Source organism: Dreissena polymorpha, chromosome 16 (assembly GCF_020536995.1).
Source record: "Dreissena polymorpha isolate Duluth1 chromosome 16, UMN_Dpol_1.0, whole genome shotgun sequence".
Lineage (NCBI taxonomy): Eukaryota > Metazoa > Mollusca > Bivalvia > Myida > Dreissenidae > Dreissena > Dreissena polymorpha.
In genome coordinates, this window is record NC_068370.1 from 35890457 (window position 1) to 35916886 (window position 26430).

Below are 26430 nucleotides of genomic sequence, written 5' to 3' on the forward strand. Positions count from 1 at the left end.
ACTGGTACCATGGCTGTGGCAACAATATTCTGAATTTCAGCCAAACCTCTGTCTTGTGTGTGCACTCTTTTATCTAATATTTTCCAGATTTCAGGATTAACAAGTGGTGGTCCAGCCATATCAACATTTTCAGGAATCTTATATTTCTTTGCAATTTCCTCTATATCGCACTGAGAAGTGCATGCCACATTAATCAATTTTGCTAAAGATTTAGCAATGGGTTTGTCCGTTTCTAAAGCCTTCAATTTAGGAGGCTGCCAATTTTCATCCTCAGAAGTAACTGAGCCAAACAGTTCTTCTTCAATATTCTTAGACCTAGAAGGTCCTGGAGTTTCAGTGTCTGAAACATCCTCTGAATTTATTTGCACATGTAAATTTGGCCGATCCACCTCTTGATAAGAATATTCATCAAATGTATCATAATAGTGGGGGTCAACATCTGGAATACCCAGTTTCTGTCTTAATTTTACAATATCTTCCTTTGAGAGCTGATTTATGTCAATAGAAGATAATGGCAACTTTTTTGACTTGTTTGTAGGTGTCTGATTACGACTAACTGGTTTTGAGGCCTTTTTGACAACGGACTTGACTTTCTTTTTTCCCTTAACGGGACTTTTTCCACGTTTCTCTTTAGTAGTCACGGTGGAAACCTCAACCATAGAAGCAACATATGGTGTATCAACGATATCACCAGATTCGAAACCGGAAAACTCTGAGTCTCCGTTCACATCCGATAAGTCGAGAACATCGTTCTCAACAGAGCTCATTTTTACCAATTATGAACAAATATAAGAATACTTGCCTATAAATAAATATTTATAAACAAGGACAGCGTCCTTGTGAGCCCTTTTCTGTATACTAAACACAAAATATTCTAAGTTAAAACACGTGTGTGAAAAAAGCACTAAAAAATCGTGCCTACCTTGTCGATCGCCGAAACAATTATGACTTCCCATTGAAGAGCGCTTCCGGTTGGAGTGAGGTATACTCGATTTGTTTTTATGCTTTAAATCGCGATCGATTAGAAATATCGTCGGAACGATATGCTAAATTATACATGTGAAAGCCAGAAGGCTTTATGGAAAATAATGGTTTTGTACAACATCTTGAGTTATTTTCAAACTCATACATCTCATATTTTACCTACAAGATCATATTTTTGATGCACCTTTTTAAAACCATGCCAAAGGTAAGACTATTAAATTATCAAGTTGTTGTTTCTTTAATTTAAGCATCCCAGTTAATACTTTTATATAATAGTAGATAATGAGATTTAAGCATTACTTAATCTGTAAATTATTCATTGTGCATGTAAAAAAGCATTGGTTTTCTTTTGCACATATAAAAATATTAATTGGTCACACGGGTACGCTGGAAATGTCCCAAACCACCACACGTAATGCGCGATATGTCCCACCTAGTAAACTTTCCCCATTTAGAACTATATCTGCCTTACTGCGATCCCTCAGGATGGAAATTTGAACCTCGATACCCAGTATGGTAACCATTGTTTCACCTGTTTCCTGCTCCAATTTCGTAAGCATTGGGACCATGACCACGTTCATGGGCGGTCTGTTTCCGGTATCCTCGTGGACCGCCGCCACCCGCACCAACGGGATACCTATCCTGGTGTCGTTCGTTGTACCACCAGTTCCCTTAGTAGGGGCCTTCCACAGGGTACTCAGCGTAGCCTTCTTCATTTCGGAGCAGCTTACCCAGTTGTCGGACACAGGGATCAACGCCTGAACTTCCAAAAGAGTTGGACAATCGCCCCACAGCATCCAGCAGCTGCTCAACCACCTGGGTCAATTTGTCGACCGACGGCCCACTGAACCCATCTGGAGTGGGTGCCTATTTCACCTCATGAACCCACCTCGATTCTTCTTGCAAATCCTCTTGGGAATCCCTTGGAGCTGCAGCCCAAGCGGACTTAACATGGCTATATATTTTCATCCTGTGCATTGCATCCACCCATCAATGTGGGTGACTGCAGGCTTACATGCTTGCCGACCTCCTTGTCAATCAAACCTTGACAAAACTTCTGTCACTGCCTGCTCAGCGGTGTATGCGAAGGGCAGATCACAAAACGCTGTGGTTGCCAGTGTCAGTGCCCGCTCTGACCAATGGTCTAGGGACTAGCCTACTTCCTGATGGGCAACATTGAAACGCCTCTGCACAGTGGCGGGTAGCTCCATGGCACCACTTCCAACCAGCCATTAATCTTTGCGTACTGCTCCAATTTGCCTTTAAATACAAACCAATTTCTCCTCCCATCATATAGCAGCCTGGTCAGAACATCCCGATCCTGGTGGGTCGGGGGATTACTTGGGACCGGGGGGTTACTCAGAACAGGAAGATTGTTGGGGACAGGGTGGGGGTGCGTCACCTCCATGGGAGTTTCTCTGGATATCGCCTGCACTTCGTGACAGTCAACCGCGCTCTGATGCGTACCTGACAAATGGGCTGTTAAAGGGGCCTCTAAGTAAGGAAACAGAAACAGGTCACTACATTGATTAGATAGTAGCTCTCTACCGGGGCCTTTCCAGGGGCAAACCTAGCGACTTGAGCGGGACGAAGATCCTTGATGCAACATCAAACGGTATCAGCATGCCTGTCAACACCACATGGTCCAGCTGCAACAACAGACGCTTGGGGAACAAAGGCTTTGCAAACTGCTATCATAGTTGGACAACTCCTGCTGGATTTAACCATTGGGATACCGATACACCTCACGGCTGTTTACCTCGATTCTATAATAGCTGGACAACTCCTGCTGACTGTTACCATTGGGTTTCTGATAACTAGACACCTCACTGTTGGTTACTGCGGTGCTATCATGGCTGGGCAACTCCTGCTGGCTGTTACCAGTGGGATTCCGATAACTAGACACCTCACAGTTGGTTACAGCGCTTCTATCATACCTGGACAACTCCTGCTGGCTGTTACCAGAGGGATTCCAATAAATAGACACCTCACTGTTGGTTACAGCGGTGTTATCATGGCTGGACAACTCCTGCTGGCTGTTACCAGTGGGATACCGATAACTAGGCACCTTAAGGTTGATTACCGTGGTAATATCATAGCTGGAAAACTCCTGCTGGCTGCTACCAGCGGAATTCAGATAAAAAAAAGACACCTCACTACTTGTTACCGCGATGCTAATTTAGCTGGACAACTCCTGCTGGCTGTTACCAGTAGGATTCCGATCACTAGACACCTCACGGCTTTTTACCGCAGTGCTATTATAGCTGGACAACTCCTGCTGGCTGTTACCAGTGGGACTCTGATAATAAGACACCTCACAGCTGTTTACCGCGGTGCTATCATAGCTGGACAACTCCTGCTGGCTGTTACCAGTGGGATTCTGATAACTAGACACCTCACTGTTGGTTACTGCGGTGCTATCATGGCTGGACAACTCCTGCTGGCTGTTACCAGTGGGATTCCAATAAATAGACACCTTACGGTTGGTTACCGCGGTGCTATCATAGCTGGACAACTCATGCTGGCTGTTACCAGTGAGATTCGGATAACTAGACACCTCACTGTTGGTTACTGGGGTGCTATCATGGCTGGACAACTCCTGCTGATTGTTACCAGTGGGATTCCGATAATTAGACACCTCACAGTTGGTAACAGCGCTTCTATCATAGCTGGACAACTCCTGCTGGCTGTTACCAGTGGGATTCCAATAAATAGACACCTCACTGTTGGTTACATCGGTGCTTCCATAGCTGGACCACTCCTGCTGGCTGTTACCAGTGGGATTCCGATAACTAGACACCTCACGGTTGGTTACAGCGGTGCTATCATAGCTGGACAACTCCTGCTGGCTGTTACCAGTGGGATTCCGATAACTAGAAACCTCAAGGTTGGTTACCGTGGTGCTATAAACCGGACACACATTGCCGGCGGTCGGGATGACCTCATCACTCGTGTCCATTTTGCTGACGTCCTGATCAGCGGCCGCACTGGGACCTACTGCAGCCGCCTCCTGGTCGGCCTTATGGTTGTCTAAAGGTGTAATTGATAATTATTGTATTGTTATCCCACCAGTAACTCAAATAGGTCATATTTTAGCATGGCAATATTATACAGAATGATACTGACGTTCATGTATGAATAATACTTATTTTTATTCACCAGTATGTTCTAATGCACAACAATAAACTAGAATGCCATCATGAATTTGCATAAGTGCTGTTTACTGTGAAACCATTATTAATCGTCAGGCATTAATTTTCATAAATTTCGTCAGTCGACCGATCGGCGAATTTAAGATCCTAACGAACAATCATGCTCTATGTTTGAACAAAAACAAACACCAAGTTGAACAATATTTTAAAACTTTACCATAGACATGAGGCATTAAATTCAAACATAATCCATGCACACATTCACTGCTGTTTCGTAATCAAGATTAATCCGGTTTTGACACAAAGGGATGTAGATTACACAAGGTACTTAACTGACACGTGACACTTCTTTAAAACGCGTGTGCATTACAGCTGTATCGAATGTGTTGACTTCGTTTATGTAGAATGGTAATGAATTAGCGCTAATTGTTTATAACTTTATTACCCATTAGGTGCATTGTGTTTTTCAGGGGTGTTGCATATTAGCCATCACGCAGCGAATGCCGATGAAAGACAATAAACCAAATGAAAAGATGACAATGTGTGATCAACATGCGTATTTATCACAAATTAATAAAGAATATTTTAATTGCTGTTTGTTGTTTGATTGTTTGCGTTTAACCACACTTATTACTATTTTATATGTATCAATTTATTTATTTTTGAATTATTGACATTATTGATTTATATACCGGTTGTTTACTTTTTAAGAACAAACACACACAATTATGTAAAAGATTGTTATTTTGTACTCACATTAGGCCATAGAAAATAAATAACGGGATTCTCATCCAAATTTTTGGGAAAATCGGGGCTAGTGGGTGGGTTTTATTTTTTTATTTTTAGCTCACCTGAGCACAACGTGCTCATGGTGAGCTTTTGTTATCGCCTTTTGTCCGTCGTCCGTCGTGAGCCGTCATTTGCCTTGTTAACACTCCAGAGGCCACATTTATTGTCTAATCTTCATGAAATTTGGTCAGAATATTGGTCTCAATGATATCGTGGACGAGTTTGAAAATGGTTTTGGTTTCTTGAAAAACATGGCCACCAGGGGGCAGGGCATTTTTATAAGGCTATATATGGCTTTTATAGAACCTTGTTAACACTCGAAAATTGTTACGTTTGCTTGAAAAAACATGGCTGCAAAGGGGCAAGGCGTTTTTCCTTATATGGCTGTATTATGGCTATAGTAAAATCTTTTTAACACTCTAGAGGCCACATTTATTGTCTGATCTTCATGAAGCTTGGTCAGAAGATTCATCCCAATAATATCTCAGACATAGCTGCCAGGGGGTGGGGCAATTTCCTTATATGGCTTTAGTAAAATCTTGTTGACACTGTAGAGGCCACATTTATTTTCCAATCTTCATGAAACTTGGTCAGAAGATTTGTCCCAATGATATCGTGGATGAGTTTGAAAATGGTTTTGGTTTCTTAAAAAACATGGCCACCAGGGGGCGGGGCATTTTTCCTTATAAGGCTATATATGGCTTTGTAAACCTTGTTAACACTCTAGAGGCCACATTTATTGTACAATCTGGTAAAAAGATTTGTCTTATTGATATCTTTTATGAGTTCGAAAATGTTTACATTTTCTTGAAAAACATGGCTGCCAAGGGGCGGGGCATTTTTCCTTATATGGCTGCAATGGCTATAGTAAAATCTTGTTAACTCTGTAGTGGCCACATTTATAGTCCGATCTTCAAGAAACTCGGTCAGAAGATTCATCCCAATAATATCTTGGACGAGTTCACAAATGATGACAGTTGGTTGAAAAACATGGCCGCAACAGGGGCTGGGCATTTTTCTTATATGGCAATAGTAAATCCTTGTTAACACTCTAGAGGTCACATTTATTTTCCGATCATCATGAAACTTGGTCACAAGATTTGTCCCAATGATATATTGGATAAGTTTTAAAAATGGTTTTGGTTGCTTTATAAACATGGCCACAAGGTGCAGGGCATTTTTCCTTATGTGGCTATATATGGCTTTAGTAAAACCTTGCTAACACTCTAGAGGCCACATTTATTGTCCGATCTTCATGAAATTTGGTCAGAAGATTGGTCTCAATGATATCTTGGATGCGTTGAAAATGGTTGTGTTTGCTTGAAAAACATGGCTGCCAAGGGGCGGGGCATTTTTCTTTATGTGGCTACAATAAAATCTTGTTAACACTCTAGAGGCCACATTAACTGTCTGATTTTCATGAAACTTGGTCAGATGATTCATCCCAATAATATCTTGGACAAGTTCAAAAATGATGCCGGTTGGTTGAAAAACATGGCTGCCAGGGGGCGGGGCATTTTTCCTAATATGGCTATAGTAAAACCTTGTTAACACTTTAGAGGCCACATGTACATTCCAATTTTCATGAAACTATAAGGTCAGATTATTTGTCCCAATAATATCTTGTTATCTCAAGTTAGCGCATTTGGGCCTTTCAGGCCCTCTTATTTATTTTTCATTGTATGTGTCGGACCTATATATAAGCAATGAAATGTTCACACATTTGTCAAAATTTGACTATTGTGTTTTATTTTACCTTTTTAATATTATGTTCAGGGATCAAGCAACTGGGTGATTTGGGCGATTATATCGCCTTGGCTTCCCTTTAAACGCCTCGATCCATTTTTTTAAAGCACCGGCGATATCACTTCGCCCTAAAATCTGGCAATTATCATATCCGCAGCGCTATCTAAGTGGCTTCTGTTTATTACGGAATAGACGCCAAAGTCAATCAACTGACTGAATCGACGAAACTCAGCCCCCTGGCGTATTAAATTACCTATTGAAAATTGATAAGCAAGCATTCACAGCGCTCATCATTCGGGTATTTGGCAGGAATCTCTTGACCAAGCATAGTGATATCACTGAAGTGTGTAAATGTTACAAATGGTGTTTTTACTTCTATTGTCAAGTTTTATGGGGGTTATTATGGGATGAACAGCGCCTTTAGGATAGTGAGCAATAAATAAAGTAACACATGAAATCTTGTTTTAACAGGAATTTGTGAGCATTTCTGTTAAATAGTATCATTATTATAATATTTTGGGAAAGGTAAAGTTTGATTAAGAAACCAACAATTTCGAAAATAAAAAGTATACCATTTACACGTACTATATTTCCGATATGTTAAAAATTCGGACATTAAAAGATACAGACATTTATGTGTTGGTTTGTTGTTGATAGTTTGTAAAACTATATTTAATGATATTTCAGGCAACTAGAATGGATGGTGGCAATTATCTGGGCCTTTCTGCCAAGAAATATTCATGAAAATTATTCATTTATTTGAGATTAGAAATCATCCACCACTTAAAGAAAACGTTTAAACAACAGAAGCTGACAAAGCTGATGTATATCATGTCCAAATGACCAAATATAACTGTTTAACAATATGAAGTGAGATGCTTTATTTTCTGATGTTTTCTTTTTCCTTTTCAAATGATGTAAATTGGTGTGATTCCATGTTTAAAATTAAATAGTTAATTTTGAAACATTTATGCAGCATACTGTTACATTGATGTTAACATTATTATATTATTTTGGTTATCTATGTTGTTTATCAAGATGAAAAAAAGTTATTTATATACAAATAAAGCTTATTAAGACTTATGGAGGTATGACTTATGAAGGTACTTATAGTTTTTTTTATGTATTTCCATACTTTTCAAGTGATAATACAGTCAATGACATTAATGTAATGTAGTAAGGTTTCTTTTAATAATTGTCCTTAATGATTGTTCATATTAATAAGGTTGGAATAACAGACAGTTTTCACACAGCGAAAAAGTGGCAACAACTATTTTTGGACCAGTGAAACCCCTGGGTCATGGTCCACAATGGTCCATTGGTGATTGCAAAAGATCCACTTCTCCCTAAAACTGCCTCACTTCTCCCTCTCCAGAGCTGAGGGAGAAGTGACTTCTCCCAAAAATTGGAGTCTAGCTTGATCCCTGATGTTAAACATATTATGACATAGTAACCAGTGCCCCAGATAATTATTTGGGAAATAGGGTTTTCCCTCATTGATTTTGAAAAATAGGGTGATTTCATTCTTGAAATAGGGTGAAATGAGATATAAAAATGCATATCGTAAAATCATTGCCGTTTTACTACTGTTGAAGCTGCACACTTGTATTGATTCAATAAAACTATAAGCTATCATCAATAACTTTAATTAACTGAATGTTTCATAACACATTCAATCCTTGAAACTGCCCATAATATAAAATGTTAAAATAAAATAAAATGATAACACGAATTAGTCGGCACTTATTGGCTTTTTCTTTCTTGATTCAAAAACATTTGCGATTGATTGTTATTTTGGCGCAACAATCGCGGTCGTCTTTCGACCTCTTATAGACTTTTCATTACGCATCCTTATAGAAGCTGAAAGTACAGACGCTTTACAAAGACATACACTATTAACGACGGATTAAGTCAGCTTTAAAACGCATATATGTCGTCGTAAATAATTTGGTCAGACGCTTTATTTACAATAAAATCTAGTCCGCAGAGTGTTTGGATAACTGACTGTTTTCCTGCTCCATCATCCAGATGCTTGCTGAATGAAAGCGTTGCCGCATTACAATATAATTCCAAAGAGAAAATACCTAAAATGAGCAAAGCATTTTCGATTAAACTTAGCATTTTCGATCAAAGCTTTTGTATCGTACACATTAAATATGACGAATTTGCGTAAAAGTCAAATCTTATGCGTTTTCAATACGCATGATATTGCATTTCGTTGCGTTTTTAAACATTTTACTAGGGTGAAAGACGCAGATACGCAGCTTATCTGGGTCACTGTAATAAAATATTGACTAGACAAAACATACACTAGACAAAGTTTTAAAGAAAATACAAATCTGTAACTGAACCCTTTGCATTATTATTTCAGTATGACTAGATGTCATTGATAAAAACATGGTATGCATTCAATAGACAGCATTTACTATTTCATGTTCAGTTTGTATTAATTGGATGAAGATGTTGAGAATGAAGATGATACACATTTAATATTGGAAGTTTCAGGGGTGTCTGCAATACTAAAGTCAATAAAATTTAATTTCAGACGATGCTCATGTGCCGTTAAAAATCGATAAGCGTCTTGGAGACATTGAGTTGCCGATTCGCACTTTGCTATGTTCGAACTCATTCAGCCGTTTAATCATCAGTATTTTGCATCGCGAATTTTTTTTTCAGAATAAAAAACGTTCGGGCTGGACGATTTTCGATGGGCGGGCGGAGATGACAATCTAGGAATTTATTTTCTATGGCCTTAAGAAACTTCTGTTTTAAAGAATAGTATTAAGAAAAATAAAACGTTTTTTACTTGTCCTGTAAAACTTTCAAAAAGTGAGTTACGATAGTCTTTCATGGAGCCCACGATATGGTTTGTTTACTAAATTGTGTGCATTCTGTTAAGAAGTCAACTGGAAGTTGTTTATATACTTACATGTTTTTTTCTGTTTTTTTTGTAAAACACATGTGATACATTGTGCATTTTATGTTATTTAAGATTAACTGAACAGGAAGTTTTGTTAAATAAATTTTACTTATAAAACAATGCTGCGTTTTTAATTTTATTTAAAACATTAAACACTTTAAATGTACAACATAATAAGTTAATAACAAATACCAAACATATTAATTTTATGCCCTGGACAAACCAACCATGAAATAGTTTGCAAAATAAGCAGCAAATATTTTTATTTTAATCAAAAAGAAAATAATCCAATCGGACCAATTGAATAATGAAACTTATATTAAACTTATTCATGAATTAATAAGTTTCAAGACGTTCTTTTACCAGCATGTAACTAAGGAATGACTGTAACTTCCATGCTAACACCCACGAAAGACACTTTCAGCAGCGAACTTACATAATATTTATAAAATGCATCAAATTTCATATACATAAGGCTAACTTAAACATAACATTGTGCATACAACTTAAAACAAATATCAAGAAGTGAATATAGAATATGAATATAAATACTTGTTGACACTGTTCGAGTCAATTGTCTATCGATCAGTCTTCGAATTAGCCTATAAGCCCGAAGCCCGAGTCGATTCTTGGGACGGTCGGTCGATCATAAATGCGTATTAAATAGCCCGACCGGTCGATTGAATATTTAAGCGTAAAATAATAAACAAAATGAAAAAAATACATGAACACCGGTCAGCCACTTTGGGTTAAAGACATAATCAATGGAAGTAGTCGGTAGAAGTCGTTAGCCAATCAACACGTCTGAGTTCCACTCTTACGGAGACTCCGGAGATGGACTATTTTATTATTGATTTTTGATTGGTTAGCGGATAGAAAAACAACTGACGAAAAATCTTCGCTACTTTCCGAAAATCGTACAAGTCAGCAAACGTTGCAAATGAGTTTGAGTGATCGATTAGCAAAATAAAGCACTGCAATAGCATTTATTTAAGCAATATGTTAACAAAATTATATATTTATTACGTATTTGCTAGGTAACTGGTTTTCATTTTTCTTGAATCATATGATATGCACATTTGATTTCATGTGCAAAACACTTTCATATTCTCGGACTGTTATTTTCGGATACAGTTTTGTTTTTGTTGATTTAAATTTATTTTCGAAATTCTTTATAAAAATGTCTATAGAATGATGAATACACATGCGGTGATACGGATGGTATGATTTATAATATTTCGCATTGTTTTCACCAGAAATTGCAACTAGAAAGACTAAAAAAGTACAATAGGTTAGGGCTCAGGGCGCTAACAAAACTGTATGAAAATTGTTTCATGATTTAGGACAAATGTCCTGAAAAAAATTGACCATTTAGCCATTTGAGGAAACCTGTCCTGAGGAAATTGGGGCCAATCTGAAACTATGAGATATGGAGATGTCCGGAGAGCATGCCTTTGCTGTTGTTATCAAAAATAAATAATACAGTCTGTTGAAAATGGGACAGGCCAAAGTGTTTACTCATTATAAGTTATTTCTGATTGGAAATGAATATTTTTGTTGCTCCGAGCCAAAAAAGTCATAAAATGTATGTTAACCTTTTCGGGCTATTGAAACTGTCTTCGGGCTATTAAAAATTCTATCTGATTAGCCCGAAGGGCTATTGGTCTAAAATATTTAGCGTGAACAGGGGTGGCGAAATCTCAAAAAACTATACTTGTCCACGGACAACCAATTAGGAAATTTAACTTGTCTTTTGCTGAACTACACTTGTCCGTTAATGTTTATATAAATTATAAACGCATTTATTGATTAATGTAAAACAATGTGGACTATACCAAAATGAGTATGATTTGCTAGTTGTGTATATAGTTGTATTTCAATAGTACATTCATTATAGCAGTATATTATAAACAATATAAAGACTTTCTAAAACTTTTAATCTTGCAAAGCTAGTGTTATTAAAACATGTGTTGAACATAAGTAAATCTGTGAGCCAAGTTTCTTGAAAAGTTCTGGTGCGTTTACTTAGATCATATTTTTTATCATAATCTTTCTTATTTTTTTGGGGGAGGTGGACTGCTCAAAGCTTCGGGTTTCTGCTCCATTGTTGAAGATTTAAAAAAAACTAAATGTTCCATTTTTACTATTAAAGTCGTCTTAAATAACAAGGTAGACCGTGTTTTGATTATCTTACTTTGTTACTTTGTATTTCTGTCTGTAAAAATAAAGAAACCAGTCTGTACACTGTCTAACAGTCGGGCCGAATGTTTAAAATGCGGCATGCTCCTGGTCTCTTATAGAATAAGGGAGATCACTGCGCAGGAGAGTGCCCGTATTTTAGCTTGATTGCTCCGCAAATAGCACTGACAATGTAATCGCATGTCAACATCCGCTTTTGTAAAACTTAATTACGGCTTTAATACAATGTTTTTTTTGTATACCTGGACCCGACTTTTAAAAAACTTGTTGTCCACGAACAACTTAATTGAAAAAAATCAGTTGCCCAGACAAGCAAATGTATGACTCGGGCAACTCGGACATTTGATTTCGCCACCCCTGGTGAAGACTGCTATCGATCCACTCAAGTTTCTTCATCAAATGTTCTAGGCTGTATCAAACCAGTATCCAGGCAATCCATCAGTTGAGTGTAGTCACAGTATCTACCTTTCCATTTCAATGAATAATCCACAGTAGCTCGAACTTCTCTTGATTCTCACTAATTCAATGACTAGTTTCACTGACTTATTATCACGTTTTTTACACTTTGATCTCATGATTCGTTTAATCACTAAGCAATAACACCAATTTACTGATTGGGCGTGTGTATTTCACTGGGGTATCCTCCTGGAGACATGGAACGACTGCTTTCCTCACGAGCGAATCAGCACTGCTTATTGTTTGCTCAACAACTGCCATTGGCCACTGATTTCTGTGCAAAGTCTTATCACGAAGTAGAACTATTTCCCCTTGTTTGAGATTTGGGCTCTTGTTTTGCCATTTCCGTCTGGTCTGAAGCTGATCTAAGTATTGTTCCTTAGACCTTTTCCAGAAAATGTCAGAGAGAACCTGCACGTGTTTCCATTGAGTTTTATAGCAGTCCTTTATTCCTAAATTATTTGATATAACAGGTATCTCACCTTGCTTTTGAGTTAACAACAGGTTTGGCGACAAAATAAGAGGGTCTCTTGAATCGGTGTCCACAGCCACAATGGGTCGAGCGTTCATGACTGCAGTTACCTCAGCCATTAATGTACATAATACCTCATGAGTTAATTGTATCTGGGGTTTTAGCAGCATGCTGTCTAAAATCTTTCTTGCTATACTAATGACGCGTTCCCAAACACCTCCAGTATGTGATGCATGAGGAGCATTGAAGTACCACACCAATCCCTTATCTTGGATTTGTTTCTGGAAAGAAGTATCTTCCACATTGATGACATTGGCCCTGATTTGGTCTGCAGCGCCCACGAAGTTGGTCCCACGATCTGAACGCAAAATCCTCACTGGTCCGCGAATCGCAATGAAACGCCTTAGAGCGTTGATAAAACACGAGGAGCTCATGTCTTCTATTACTTCAATATGAGTACCACGTGTTGTCAGGCAGGTGAAGATAAGAGCCCATCGTTTTGAATTGGCTGCCCCTCCACGAGTCTTCCTTGTGATTATCTCCCAAGGTCAAAAAAACGTCAACGCCAACTGAGGTAAAAGGTGGTCCGGGTGACAATCTATCGATCGGCAGATCAGCCATCTTCTGTTCAAGTAAACTGCCCCTAAGCCTATGACAAGTTGTACAATCATGTAAAATGCTGGACACTAATTTCTTGTCTCCAATTATCCACAATGATGTACTAATAATGAGGCCACATGACTCTTCGGAACTATCAAAGGGTTCACAGACGCAATTCAAACATCCTTAAGATTTCGGAGGCGACCACCAACACGCAACATCCCACAATTATCCAAAAAAGGTGCCAAAGAGATGATGGAGCTCGACTTAGAAATGTGCCTTTTAGCTGTAAGTGCACCTATTTCTTCCCTATAGTGAATCTTCTGCAATTCTGAGAACAGAAATTGTTCAGTATCCATTTAAAGAGGAGGTGAGGTGCTCTCTTTACATATATGCCATCCCGTACACTTTGTCTCGTGGTAGCCTGGAAATGTCTTTGCAATATGCAGTCCTTCCCAAAATTATAATTTATTGCCGGCCATGAGGTCCTATAATCATGCAGCCATTTCCGGCCCAGACTGATAATTTCAGGCCCAAAAAGTAAAAAATGACGACGAAAGACAAAGATGACATTTTTAACAATATTTTAATTTTATCAGATTAATTTAATGCCTTGCTTGCTTACGAATTAATCGGATATAACGGGAACCAAAAGTATATGGTATCGTTTTTCTCCCTTTGCGAATCTACTCATATAGTGATGACGTAGTGTGTAATTTGCATTGACGACGCAGCAAAAATCTTCGGATACAATATATGCACGTACGTTATTCAAGAAATGCAACCAATGAAAAAATGTTTTACATGATTGGAGATAATTCATAAATAACTCAGTAAATTACCACTTTTGCCTTGCAAATTTTCTGGAAAAATCTTATGGAATTCCAAATTTCGCCATAATTTTATAACAGGACACAAGGTCCGGTAATATTAGAATTATTTCCGGATTTTCCAACTTATTATCGGAAAAATCCGAGGACCGACGGTATTTCGGAAAGACTGAATATGTCTCAGGACTGAAAAGGCGGTTACTACACTTTTCCATTTCGAAAAATGTGTAGAAGCATCGATTATAGGACTAAAGGATCTTTCAATATGGGTCGTCTTCACTATTATTTCAGGACGAACCTCTGAGTCTTCTTCCGGCAGCTGCAGAATATATTCATCGGTTGGACCGATTTGCTGGCTTTCAGTAAGAACATAAGACGGTCCTGCATGCCACTTCTCAAGTTGTGAATCCATGCCTATCGAGGACATTCTAGTCGCTGCATCGGCCGGATTAAGTTCTGTTAAAACATAACTCCACTGGCCAGGTTGAAAAAAGGCATGTATTTGGGCAACCCTATTGCTGACATAGGTGTAGAATCTGCGAGTCCTATTACAAATGTAACCCAGTACTACCCTGCTATTGGTGAAAAAATGAAAGATGATGGAGGAATGCTTAATTGCTCAGAAATGAAAAGGCTCAAGTCGGTTGCTAGGACAGCTGCACATAACTCCAATCTAGGAATACTATGTCCACTTTTTGGGGCAAGTTTCGCCTTTCCCATGATGAAGCCAATCTGAGAGTCAAACGGAGTGGTGTCCACTAAATAGGCAGCTGCAGCAATTGCACTTTCAGAAGCATCCGAGTAAATATAGACATTGATGTCTTTCATCAGGCTTAATGACTTAGAGATATACTTCCTAGGAACCTGGAAGCCATGCAATTGTTCTAAACAGCTTTTCCAGGTATTCCATTCCTCGCAATAAGTGGTTGGCAATGGGTCATCTAAGCACTTCCCTCTGAGCAGGCTTTACGCAGCAAAATCTTCCCACTAATTGTACAGGGTGCGACAAAACCCATGGGATTAAAGACACTATTCATGGTATAGATAGCAGTCCTCTTCTTGTAAAGGCTCTATCAACACAGGGAGCTGTCAGGGTAAAAACATCGAGATTCAAAGCCCAGCTCAAACCTAAGCTGTGTTGAGTCGGTAGCACGTCATAGATATCTATATCTTTCAGGGTTGTGTCCAGTTCTTCCTTAGGGAACTGGTTCATAATCTTAACATCATTGGAGGTAATCTTGTGTAAACAGATCAAACCTTCATCTTGAAGGACTTTTCTGGTATTCTTCAATAAGCTGATAGCTTCATCTTGTGTTGGTCTGGAGGCCAGGGCATCATCAAATAAAAACTTTCCTTGACAAACTGCTGTATATCAGGATTTGCATTTTCCACCGTTTTCCGAAGTCCATAAGTGGCGACTGCAGGTGAGGGCTTGTTCCCAAACACATGTACCCTCATGCGGTAAACACAAAGTGGACGCTTAGGATCGTTGTCCTCAAACCAAAAGAAACAGAGAAAGTCTCTGTGACTGTTCGTCATGTTCGGTCCTGATAACAAAACATCGTTCAGGCAAAAGCCCCCATATGATGATGAGGAATCAAACACGCCCCTAATTTTGTCTTTCTTCTTAGGATGGTATACTCCAAACAATGGCAAATACCATTTCTCCTTCCCATCATCCTCTAAATCTGTAACCCTTTCCGCAGCACCACTAAGGAAGATGTTCTCCCTAAATTGTTCCAAATGCTCACATTTCTTTTTGTCCTTCTCAAGGCCTTTTTTCAACAATATGGCGCGTCTAAAAACTTGATCCCGGTAATCAGGTAATCTGGGCCTGTTCGGAATAAATGGCAATGGTGCAGTCCATAAACCCGACTCATCTTTTGTACATCCCTTATCCATGATTTCCAAAAAATCCCTATCGTCAACTGACAAACTAATCTTGTTATCATCATGTGACCTTCTAAAAATGTCCTTGCAATGAAAGTCTGTGTCTTTTACCAAGATATTCGAATCACAAAGACTAAAAATGGTGCTCCGCCCATCTCCAACAATGTTTGTATAGTACGCATTAACAGTATTTTGGTCTATGTACTTTTCCAAGACAAACTTAACCAATCCCAACCCAACCTAAGGGGAGTTGCAAAGCGAATGGTGACTCTCTTGGTCCTAAAGTCTGGTCTCTGATGTGATGTGCGGCTGGAAGATCTCTTCCTATCAACATGATTGTGTATTCCAATGGCTTGATCCAATGGAGGTATCAATGAAGAGAGCCTTTGCAAGTGTGGAAACTTGCTTACAACATGTGTGGGTATCTCTGAAAATTGTTGGGGAATCGCATCACATTCAATCAACAACGGTAACTCGAATGCCGTTGCGTCATTTACTGAAGCTATCGTCAATCCCGAGATTCTCCTCCCTGCTATGACTGTACTCCCAGAGCAGGATGCAAGAGTATACTCAATAATTTCCCCGGAAACACCAAGTTTTTCACACAACTCTGGTGAAATCAAAGACCGGTTGCTTTGATCGTCGAGTATTGCATAGGTACGTTCTTTCCTAGACCGCCCATCAAAGGACACATCGACCATGACAATCTTACCACATGAACGACTTCTAAAATCTTGACCACATAAAGAAGTGCACTTTGATGAAACCGAAATACCTTGGTTCTCCCCGCCATTTACCGATGTCTGGATGTCTCTATGCATGACTGTGTTATGATTGTTTTTCTTGCATATTTCACATGTCACAGTTGCTGGGCACTTTGGTGAAATATGTTCTTTAGAAACTACACATCTATAGCAAAGACCATTCTCCTTGAGGACAGCTCGTCGCTCTTCCCATGTCTTATTAGTGAATGCTTTGCTCTGTAACAAACTATGATTTGCATTTTGGATGGGGCATCTCATTACAGGACGTGATTGTTGTTTCTTCTCACCACTGTTTCCCTTATCATGAATGTCTGTTTTTCGGTTCACAACGTGACTGTTAGTTTTAAACCCTTTTGAAGCTGGCTTGGCATGTGACTTCACCAGTTTATCTGACTGAGTGTTGTTTTCCCACAAAAAGGCTGGATCATTCCTAACATGACTCAATTCACGAACAAAGTTCACAAACACAGTAAATGGGGGAAATATAACTTGTACTTTGCAACATGACCTATTCACTTTAGTTGAAAACTATAAGGCAACTTGACAACAATCGTGTTCACACCAGATGATGAATCATACAAAGCAAAACTTGATGCGTACTTCGGGTCAGACTTCAGGGATTGCACCTCAAGTAACAAGGCACTTAGCTCAAACAGTTTTCTGTTGTCCTTCACTGTTAACTGTGGGAAATTTTGTATCAGCTGTTTCAAACAGTGCTCTATTTTTCTGCAGAACCATAGTAATGGTCTAAACGCTCCCAAATCAGTTTCAGTCCTAACTTAGGATCAGATGCGCATGAAGCTCTCATACTTTCCGCCCACATCTGCGACTCAGTACCCAAATTATTTACGAGAAAATGAATTTTCTCTGATGGTTGAACCTTGAGCTCGTTCATTACAGCTTGAAATGTTGTTTTCCATAATGGAAAGGATTGTGGTTTCTCATTAAAACGCTGTAACCTTTTGGGAATAATATCCTTTCTCAACAGAAATGTAAAAAAATCTTTGTTTTCACCAGATGGTTCCTTCACCTCTGCGCATGGACTTCCTATAGTTTCTGCAGCAAGTCTATTTTATTTACATCGCTGGTATGCATATCTCTAATACTGCTTACTTGGTGAACTTGCAAACAGTTAGCATTAAATGATGTTGAATGATGAAATTCAGTTAGTGGAGTTGACATAAAGTTAACTGTTTGTGTAGGCGCCATTTCTCTAATGATATTTGTCACCGGAGCATTAAAGGCGTCTGGCACTGGGTATTCGGCAAAGTTCGGCTCCAAGCGGATACGGTAAGGGTCGTCACCAGACTGGGGAAGACTGGCGGCATAATTTTGCGATAGTTCTTCTGGAGGTTGAAAAGGCAAAATTTATTAATTAATGTAAGTCGTTCGACAATCTTTCCATGTCTTGCTCTTCCAAGTAAGAAGTTTCAGCTTCTGCCATGGCAGCCTCCTTTTGTACTTATAACAGTTCAAGATCTGCTTCCATTACATTTTGTCCTTCCTTGATGGCTGCCAATCTCTTTTTAATGTCCGTTTCACGTTTTGCAAACTCTACCAGCACTCGAGCAGCTTCTGCTTTAGCCCTTTTTTCTGATGCTCTTGAAGAAATTCTGCTTGAATTCCTGCTTGCAGGTCTGGACGGGCCAATTATCGTCTCCGCGTTCTCTGACATTGTGTAGCTGGATCAGCTGCCAAGCGTCCAAATGCACTCTTTTTCACTGTTCTGTCAAGGATTTAATTCAAAAAGTCCGATACAGTTATAGAGTTTTATTCAAATATCCACGAACAGCTTCACCCGATCATATGGTGAAAACTACAATAAACAGAACAAAAAACCATTATAAAACATGTCTTCAAAATATAAGGCAATAATCAAAATCTACACTGTTTGACTAGAAACGATGACTTGTGGCAATATAAAGAGTACCCATAACATAGAGATTGAGACATTAAGTATGTTATGAGACCAAACTCTATGCAAATAATATTCATGACTGCTTTGTAACAATATATTTGGTATTTTGGTGTTACGCTGGGCGCAGTGTAGCAGTTACTTCCTTTACTCCGAATATAGCTACTGTTGTTTAAAATAAACGTTTTGCATAAAGATTATATGTCTTTCAACTGTGAGGTTATTATTAAAAGTTGAACAAAGAACATAAAACATGTGTATCAGACAGGAAAACATCGTTACAAAACACAATGAAGTCACAACGCCGGAATATTTACCGCAGACAAATACACATTTTAAGCGAATGACAAGGTGCCCCATGTGCATATGCAATAAAGAAAATACATCTTTTATGAAAATAAACAAAAATATGGAACTTACAGAGTGGTGCAGGACCAAAAAAGCCATGAAAGAGACCACGGCCTAAAGCATGTCTTGGAAACTAATCAAAAGTGTAAAAGACCGAAAATTCCGAATATTATCAAGAACGGCACACTCAAAAGTACCAAATTAACCAATACTGGCCAGAACAATGTCATTACAGTAAACTGTATATACTGTGGAAACACAATAGAGCAGAATATGCACATGAATCTGATTATACACATACCGACTAACATATAAATCAAACTGTGCATTTCTTTTTCCATTTTCCAACAATTGTCATTTTAGACGTACTTTATTCGCGTGTAAACTGCATGAATTCCAATTCACAATAACTCGTTCTTTGACATTCATTTGATGTATACATTTCTAACAAAAATGTTTAAGACTTTAGTATCCTTTACCTCTGCATGGTTTATTTTAGACTTACACTTTTCATTGATTAATACTAATTTTATTATTTTGTCTTTATTTTCATTGTTATTTGTCATTTTTGCTGAGCATCATATTTTTTTAAATTGACCACCATCTTGAAATCATGTTTGAAACATGTGTGCAACGGGAATAGTGTTTTTTTAGCTCACCTGAGCACAACGTGCTTATGGTAAGCTTTTGTGATCGCTTTTTGTCTATCGTCCGTCGTGCATCTTCCGGCGACAACATTTGCCTTGTTAAGCCTCATTTATTGTCCAATCTTCATGAAATTTGGTCAGAAGATACGTCTCAATGATATCTTGGATGAGTTTGAAAATGATTATGTTTGCTTGAAAAACATGGCTGCGGAGCGGGGCATTTTTCCTTATATGGCTATAAATGGCTAGAGTAAAATCTTGTGAACACTCTAGAGGCCACATTTATTGTCCGATCATCATGAAACTTGGTCAGAAGATTCATCCCAATAGTATCTTGGACAAGTTCGAAAATAATGCCGGTTGGTTGAAAAACATGGCCATCAGGGGGCGGGGCATTTTTCCTTATATCGAGGGCTGCCCGCAAGACTGTCGTAACTGCCTTTTTTGAAATTTTACAGGAGAAGCAAAAAACATCACATTTTCTCCATTCTAACTGTTAACAACAAAATACTTCACATTTTGTTAAAGAATGGAGAAACAAACATATTTCATATGATCAAGAAAATATATTTTTTTAAATAAAATGACTTTGTGGAATTAATTGACTTACTACACTCTTGCGCTGAAATTGGACATGTTCGGGACTTTGAATTCCCTGCAATACTGTAGTAAGTCAACTTACTACAGTATTGCAGGAAATATTAATGGTAAGCAATACTCTTTTTTTCTCTGCAATACAAATTTAAGGGTTATGGAAATAACATAAACATTCTTTAAAAGTGAACTTTTTTTATTTTTTTACTTTTTCAACACATGTTACACTAAAAATGTGCATATTTGCATATAATTGGCATTTGGTGTGATAAATTGAACAAAGTTTAATGGTATTGTCAATATTTTTATACAAATTCGCTGATCAAAGAGTAGATAAACATGGAAAATACTGCAAAATGATTATCATTAACATTATTATCTTTATAAATAGGCAAAAACATCACATTTCTTAAATATTTCATGATTTGTTTCATTTTGTATTATAAAATCACAAGTTTCCAGTAATTTCAATATTTCAGTGCACACATTAGATAGAACTTAAACTGATAAAATAACAATGAAGTAACTGACAGCAGGCAAATCGTTATGTATAATATTATAATATAAATTTTTCATTTTTTGTTAATGTTAAAAAATGATACTGACGTTAATGTATGAATAATACTAATTATTATTCACCTGATCCAGTATGTCCTAATGCACACCAATAAACTAGAATACAATAATGAATTTGCATAAGTGATGTTGATTTGTATCTACAGACCTGTCAACTATACTTGCTGTTAAGTTGTTTATGGACAAGAACAATGTCTCAGTATATAAATGCTACATACTTTAGACATTATTATTCTAATTTGAATAATACTTTAAACATTGTTCAGAAATTTGTTTTATTGTTATTTCTTAATTATTGTTTAACTTGATCAGGCATGTCTGACATAGTAAAAAATAGAGATAGTTCTTACAGAATCTCTAAGAACTACATCAGTTAATAATTAAATAACATTAAAATGGAGTTATAAATGTTACATTCTGCATAATATTGCCATGCTTAAATATGACCAATTGGAGTTACTGGTGGGGTAACAATAGATAAAAGGGGTGGTGTACCCGTGGAATGATTCCCTTTGAACATAAGTGAACAAGGTCAACATACTTGTCCCTACCAAGTGGTATCAACTCAGTGTGAAGAACAGAGAGCATTATTTGGCAAGGAGTTGGAACATCCCCACATGATGAGCGTAGACGCTTGAACAAATCTACAGATTTGACTAGACCATCATAATCAGTTTGGTAGTCAAACTTGTTTGGGGATTCACTGTTTAATTTCAATAACTGGATAGAATGCCAGTCCACTTTCTCATTGTTTTCATTGAGGTGAAAATTTTTCAATTGTACCGATATTGCCTTAAAGTCAAAGAAATCAGTGGGGCCCATCTCTTTAACAATGTATGGTTGTTCTCTCCTAGCTGTTCGAACAACAGCTGACCACTGAGCAGTTGTGTATATTGAAATCTTTCTTGATGCTGCCTCGACACAGGCATGTATGCTATTAGCCTCATTTTGAGTATGACCTTTGATAAGGTATTTGTGTTGTATGGTGCTGATACCAAGACTTTGAAGGGAATGCCAAAGCATAGTTATGTAGTATTTATTTTTGTTTTGGGATGAGCAATTATCAGAGTAGAATATAAAGTGCTTAATACCTTTTTTTCGTTTAGCCTTGATAAAATCCAGCACACAAGACGCAATCTCACATGCCCCACGGCCAGAAATGACTTCGTTCCATATATAGCAATAGCCATCCTTAGTGCATAGGTCATATATTGTAAAATTGAATGATGACAGTTTTCTTTTATAATATAAACATGATTCATTACTGTGAGGTGTGAGCAGGACCTGTTCAAGATCAAAACATGCTACACATATATCATGATCAGTTTTGGCCTTTTCTTTATCATCAGCTTTGCTCTGTCGGGATTTTATTTTATTGTTGATGTGCCTGTTATATTCACCTTGTTGGGCTTGTTTGACATCTGGACCAGCATTTTCAACAGAAACACAGAAGTCACATCTATCCTTTATAGGTTTATGAAAAGAAAGGTTGTACTCACAGTCAAATATTTTTCTGTACATCGAAATATGTACAGGTGATAAATCTTCTTGTTGGCATTGCTCTTTATACAACTGATACATTTTTTTTACATTTAACTGTGCTGGCAAGTACCTTTTACTTGTGTCTTTCCTACAATAATGGCTATCGACACATTGGAAAGATTCTATATGTTGCCTCACTCGATCCTTCGCATCACACGACACAGTGTTTGGTCTGTTTCTATGCTTACCTCGCATGTCTTTTTCACTGACACCCAACATCCCCAGTTTTCGGTGAGCTGTTTTAATAACAGTCTCTGAAATGTCAAGTGTATGAAGGAAGAAGGTTTTACATACCTTTTCTGGTCCAGTGCCTTGCTTCGGGAGACTCCATTGAATAGAAACCTTTCTATTACCCCCTGAGCTTTTTTGAACTTGCTTAGGTTTTTGTTTAGCATATGTTCCAACATACTGCCATTGTTTTGAGACTTCGCCCAATTGCCAGAACGAATGAAAAATGCTCTCGCGGTCATTTAGTGAAAACTTTTTGTGGCATTTATATCGGCACGAGTGGCCACAGCCTGGACGAATAAGACGGGCTAATTGCTGCTTCCCTGTCATCAAAGAAATATAGGTCTTACCTTGAACCCTTGATCTTTTGGCCACTGTCCTTTTCCACTGATGTTCGTTTCTAAGCCTTTTTCTCCCTCTTCCATTTACTGGTCTGGTTAAACCTCTTACATCCGTTTGTGTCACCTGAGCTAAACCACTTACATCTGTTTGTGTCACTTGAGCTAAACCACTTACATCCGTTTGTGTCACCTGAACTAAACCACTTACATCCATTTGTGTCACCTGAGCTAAACCACTTTCATCCGTATGTGTCACCTGAGCTAAACCACTTACATCTGTTTGTGTCACCTGAGCTAAACCACTTACATCCATTTGTGTCACCTGAGCTAAACCACTTACATCCGTATGTGTCACCTGAGCTAAACCACTTACATCTGTTTGTGTCACCTGAACTAAACCACTTACATCCATTTGTGTCACCTGAGCTAAACCACTTACATCTGTTTGTGTCACCTGAGCTAAACCACTTACATCTGTTTGTGTCACCTGAACTAAACCACTTACATCCATTTGTGTCACCTGAGCTAAACCACTTACATCTGTATGTGTCACCTGAGCTAAACCATTTACATCCGTTTGTGTCACCTCAGCTAAACCACTTACATCCGTATGTGTCACCTGAACTAAACCACTTACATCCGTATGTGTCACCTGAACTAAACCACTTACATCCATTTGTGTCACCTGACCTCTTAGTTTACTCAAAGGAATATTGTCTTCATCTCTTAGTTTACTCAAAGGAATATTGTCTTCATCATTGTCTGACAAACCATCATCTGTACGTATAACATTATTGTTAACCTGCACAATTTCATCATCACCATCATTATGATCATCTTGATGATAATCATCATCACCATCAGGCACATAGTCTGGATCTTTTGAATCATCATCTTCACAATCAAAATCCTCACCTTCAACATTTTCATAAAATTTGCTATAAATGCAATGGTCATTTATATTCTTGTCAATCTGTCTTTTACTTATGGGTACATCACTTAAAACCTTTTCATTAAGTGATGAGTCAACATCATGTTTGCTTGAATGGCTTTTGTGTGCTCTTTCTTCAGAAAAGGTAGATAAATCAATTGATTGCAAAAAGGTGGCACTATCATCTAACCCAACTATTGTTTCCATAATCATGTGATCAAAATCAGACCCTGCATTACTGCAATCAAAGTCAGATATAGATGAAACACTTGAGCATGTGCTAACACTAGAGCTTTCAACAACTGAGTTTGCAACACGCTTTGTGTATTCACTGTCACTTACAGGATCAAACCCTGAAAACTCACTATCTGAATCAGAATGTGCTGTGTTTTCATTGTTTACCATTGATAGTTCAAATGGAACTGATGAAGGAAGTTTAAGGGAAGCAGCTAGATGTCTTATAAACAAGCAAAGGGAGGAGACATTAGAATGTGAGGTTAAGGTAGCTTTGCCATCTGAGCTGAGCATACCACACTCATTTCGACTGTGAGGGTCAAAAAAGAAATATGTATTAGAATGCTTCATTAAGGCACTTGAATAGCATGGTTCTAAATCCCCCATAGTAAACATGCAACCCGCAGTTTCTGCTGTACCAATACACTTACCAATAGCATCTTCTAAACTAACAAATGTTGAGTCATTATCAGCACCAATAGACAAAGATCCATAAACAATATTTTCAAGTCTACAAACAGACTTTGGAATGTCTTCAATACACAAGTATTGCTTTTTCAAAGCAATTGATTGATACATAATGTCACCTTCTTTTAAAATAGAGTCAAGTGCTGAGGTGTCCCATTCAGATGGATTTGACTGTGAACACTTTTGCGCAGCGCATATGGCATTTGCTATGCACTGTCGACCATTTCCACCAAACTTCAAATGCCCTTGACTGTAACTGGCTTGTACCACCATCATATTGGAAGGTCTCTTTCTGTTTATATAATAAAAGAAATGCTGTCAAAAATAATAAAATTTTCATAATTATTCTCCAGAACAGAAGATAGTACATAAAGTTTATAACTTCTTTATTTGTTTTTGTGACATTGTTTTAACCAAGTAAATTACAATCTTAAAATACCTTTTAATTTGCAACTTCTTTCTATTCAATAACTTTTTATCAAAACGTAACAAAAGACATATTTTTGTGTTACCTTATTTATTTTTATGCTGTTATATTAAAACCAACCTGGCCACGGTAAGTTAAAAATTCTACAGAATACAGGCTGTTGTAATCGCCACGATTCTGAAACATAAAGCATAATCGACATTCATGCCATTCAAAATTTATATGATCAATTAGCATGATAAAATATCAAAGAACAAAAAAACATAATGAAAAATACTATTTCTTAAATAATAACTAAGCGTTGTAGTAAAATAAATAAAGTTTTAATGTTTTAAATAAGAAAACTGTTACCTGAATACATGTAGTAAACTAATTTCATTGTAGAACTTCATTAATTGTTCTGCTTTGTTTGAACAAAATTTATATACTTGCAGATGCACTGCAAAAGATAAAACAATGCTTGGCTAAATTTATACATAATTTTCTGAGAACTAAAGAATGCTCTTTAAGTAGTGATCGAACCCGTGACTTCTTGGGCGACACCATAATTATCAATTACACCTGTTTGACCAATTAATATTTTTATAAGTGCAAAAGAACCAATGCTTTTTTACCTGCACAATGAATAATTTCAGATTTTGTAATGCTTTAATCTCATAATATTATATAAAAGTATTAAATGGAATGCTTAAATTAAAGAAACAACAACATAATAAATTAATAATCTTACCTTTGGCATGGTTTTAAAAAGGTGCATCAAACATTTGATCTTGTAGATATTATATGAGATGTACGAGTTTGAAAATAACTCAAGATGTTGTAAAATACTATTTAAACCATTTTCCAAGATAAACTGATGATGTCATCAACATTATGACAACATTATGACATCACATTGTGTTGACTGAGACTGTATTGCAGGAACAAATACCATGAAGATCAATAAAATGTATGTGCAATAATGTAGTAAGTTGACTTACTACTGTATTGCAGGAATGTTTATATTCAGAATGAGATAAGACTATATTGCATTATAAACATAAACACTATTTGCTTTAAGAATAAAGCAAAACTTTTTTTTGCAGTGATGTAAAACATGATAACAGGTATAAAAATGCAATAAAGTCAATTTTGAAAAAATATGCAGTTAAGACAGTCTTGCGGGCAGCCCTCGATATGGCTATAGTAAAACCTTGTTAACAATCTAGAGGCCACATTTATTTTCTGATCTTCATGAAACTTGGTGAGATGATTTGTCCCAATGATATGTTGGATAAGTGTGAAAATGATCCATCATCCAAGCTTTAGTGAAGGATGATGGGCATTATTTGAGTAAAGCCGGAGGCTGAGCATGTATACTTAGCATATCGGGATGAC

The 26430-nt window shown here is 37.5% G+C and overlaps 2 protein-coding genes across 9 annotated transcripts in view; one reads left to right on the forward strand and one right to left on the reverse strand.

Annotated features, from left to right (window-relative positions):
- LOC127861598 (speract receptor-like) overlaps window positions 1-26430 on the forward strand; it is a 767747-nt gene that overhangs the window by 73614 nt on the left and 667703 nt on the right. The window lies entirely within an intron of this gene.
- On the reverse strand, window positions 20491-26151 carry LOC127861596 (uncharacterized). The gene is made up of 3 exons (XM_052400226.1): window positions 25405-26151; window positions 25139-25230; window positions 20491-24918 (listed from the first exon to the last, which is right to left on the reverse strand). Exon 3 carries the CDS (start codon window positions 24900-24902, stop codon window positions 21339-21341), a length of 3564 nt encoding a protein of 1187 aa, XP_052256186.1. The 5' UTR covers window positions 24903-24918; window positions 25139-25230; window positions 25405-26151; the 3' UTR covers window positions 20491-21338.

Bases quoted from the DNA above. Each gene is read 5' to 3' on its own strand.
- LOC127861596 (XM_052400226.1), bottom strand. From the start codon at position 24,902: ATGATGGTGGTACAAGCCAGTTACAGTCAAGGGCATTTGAAGTTTGGT.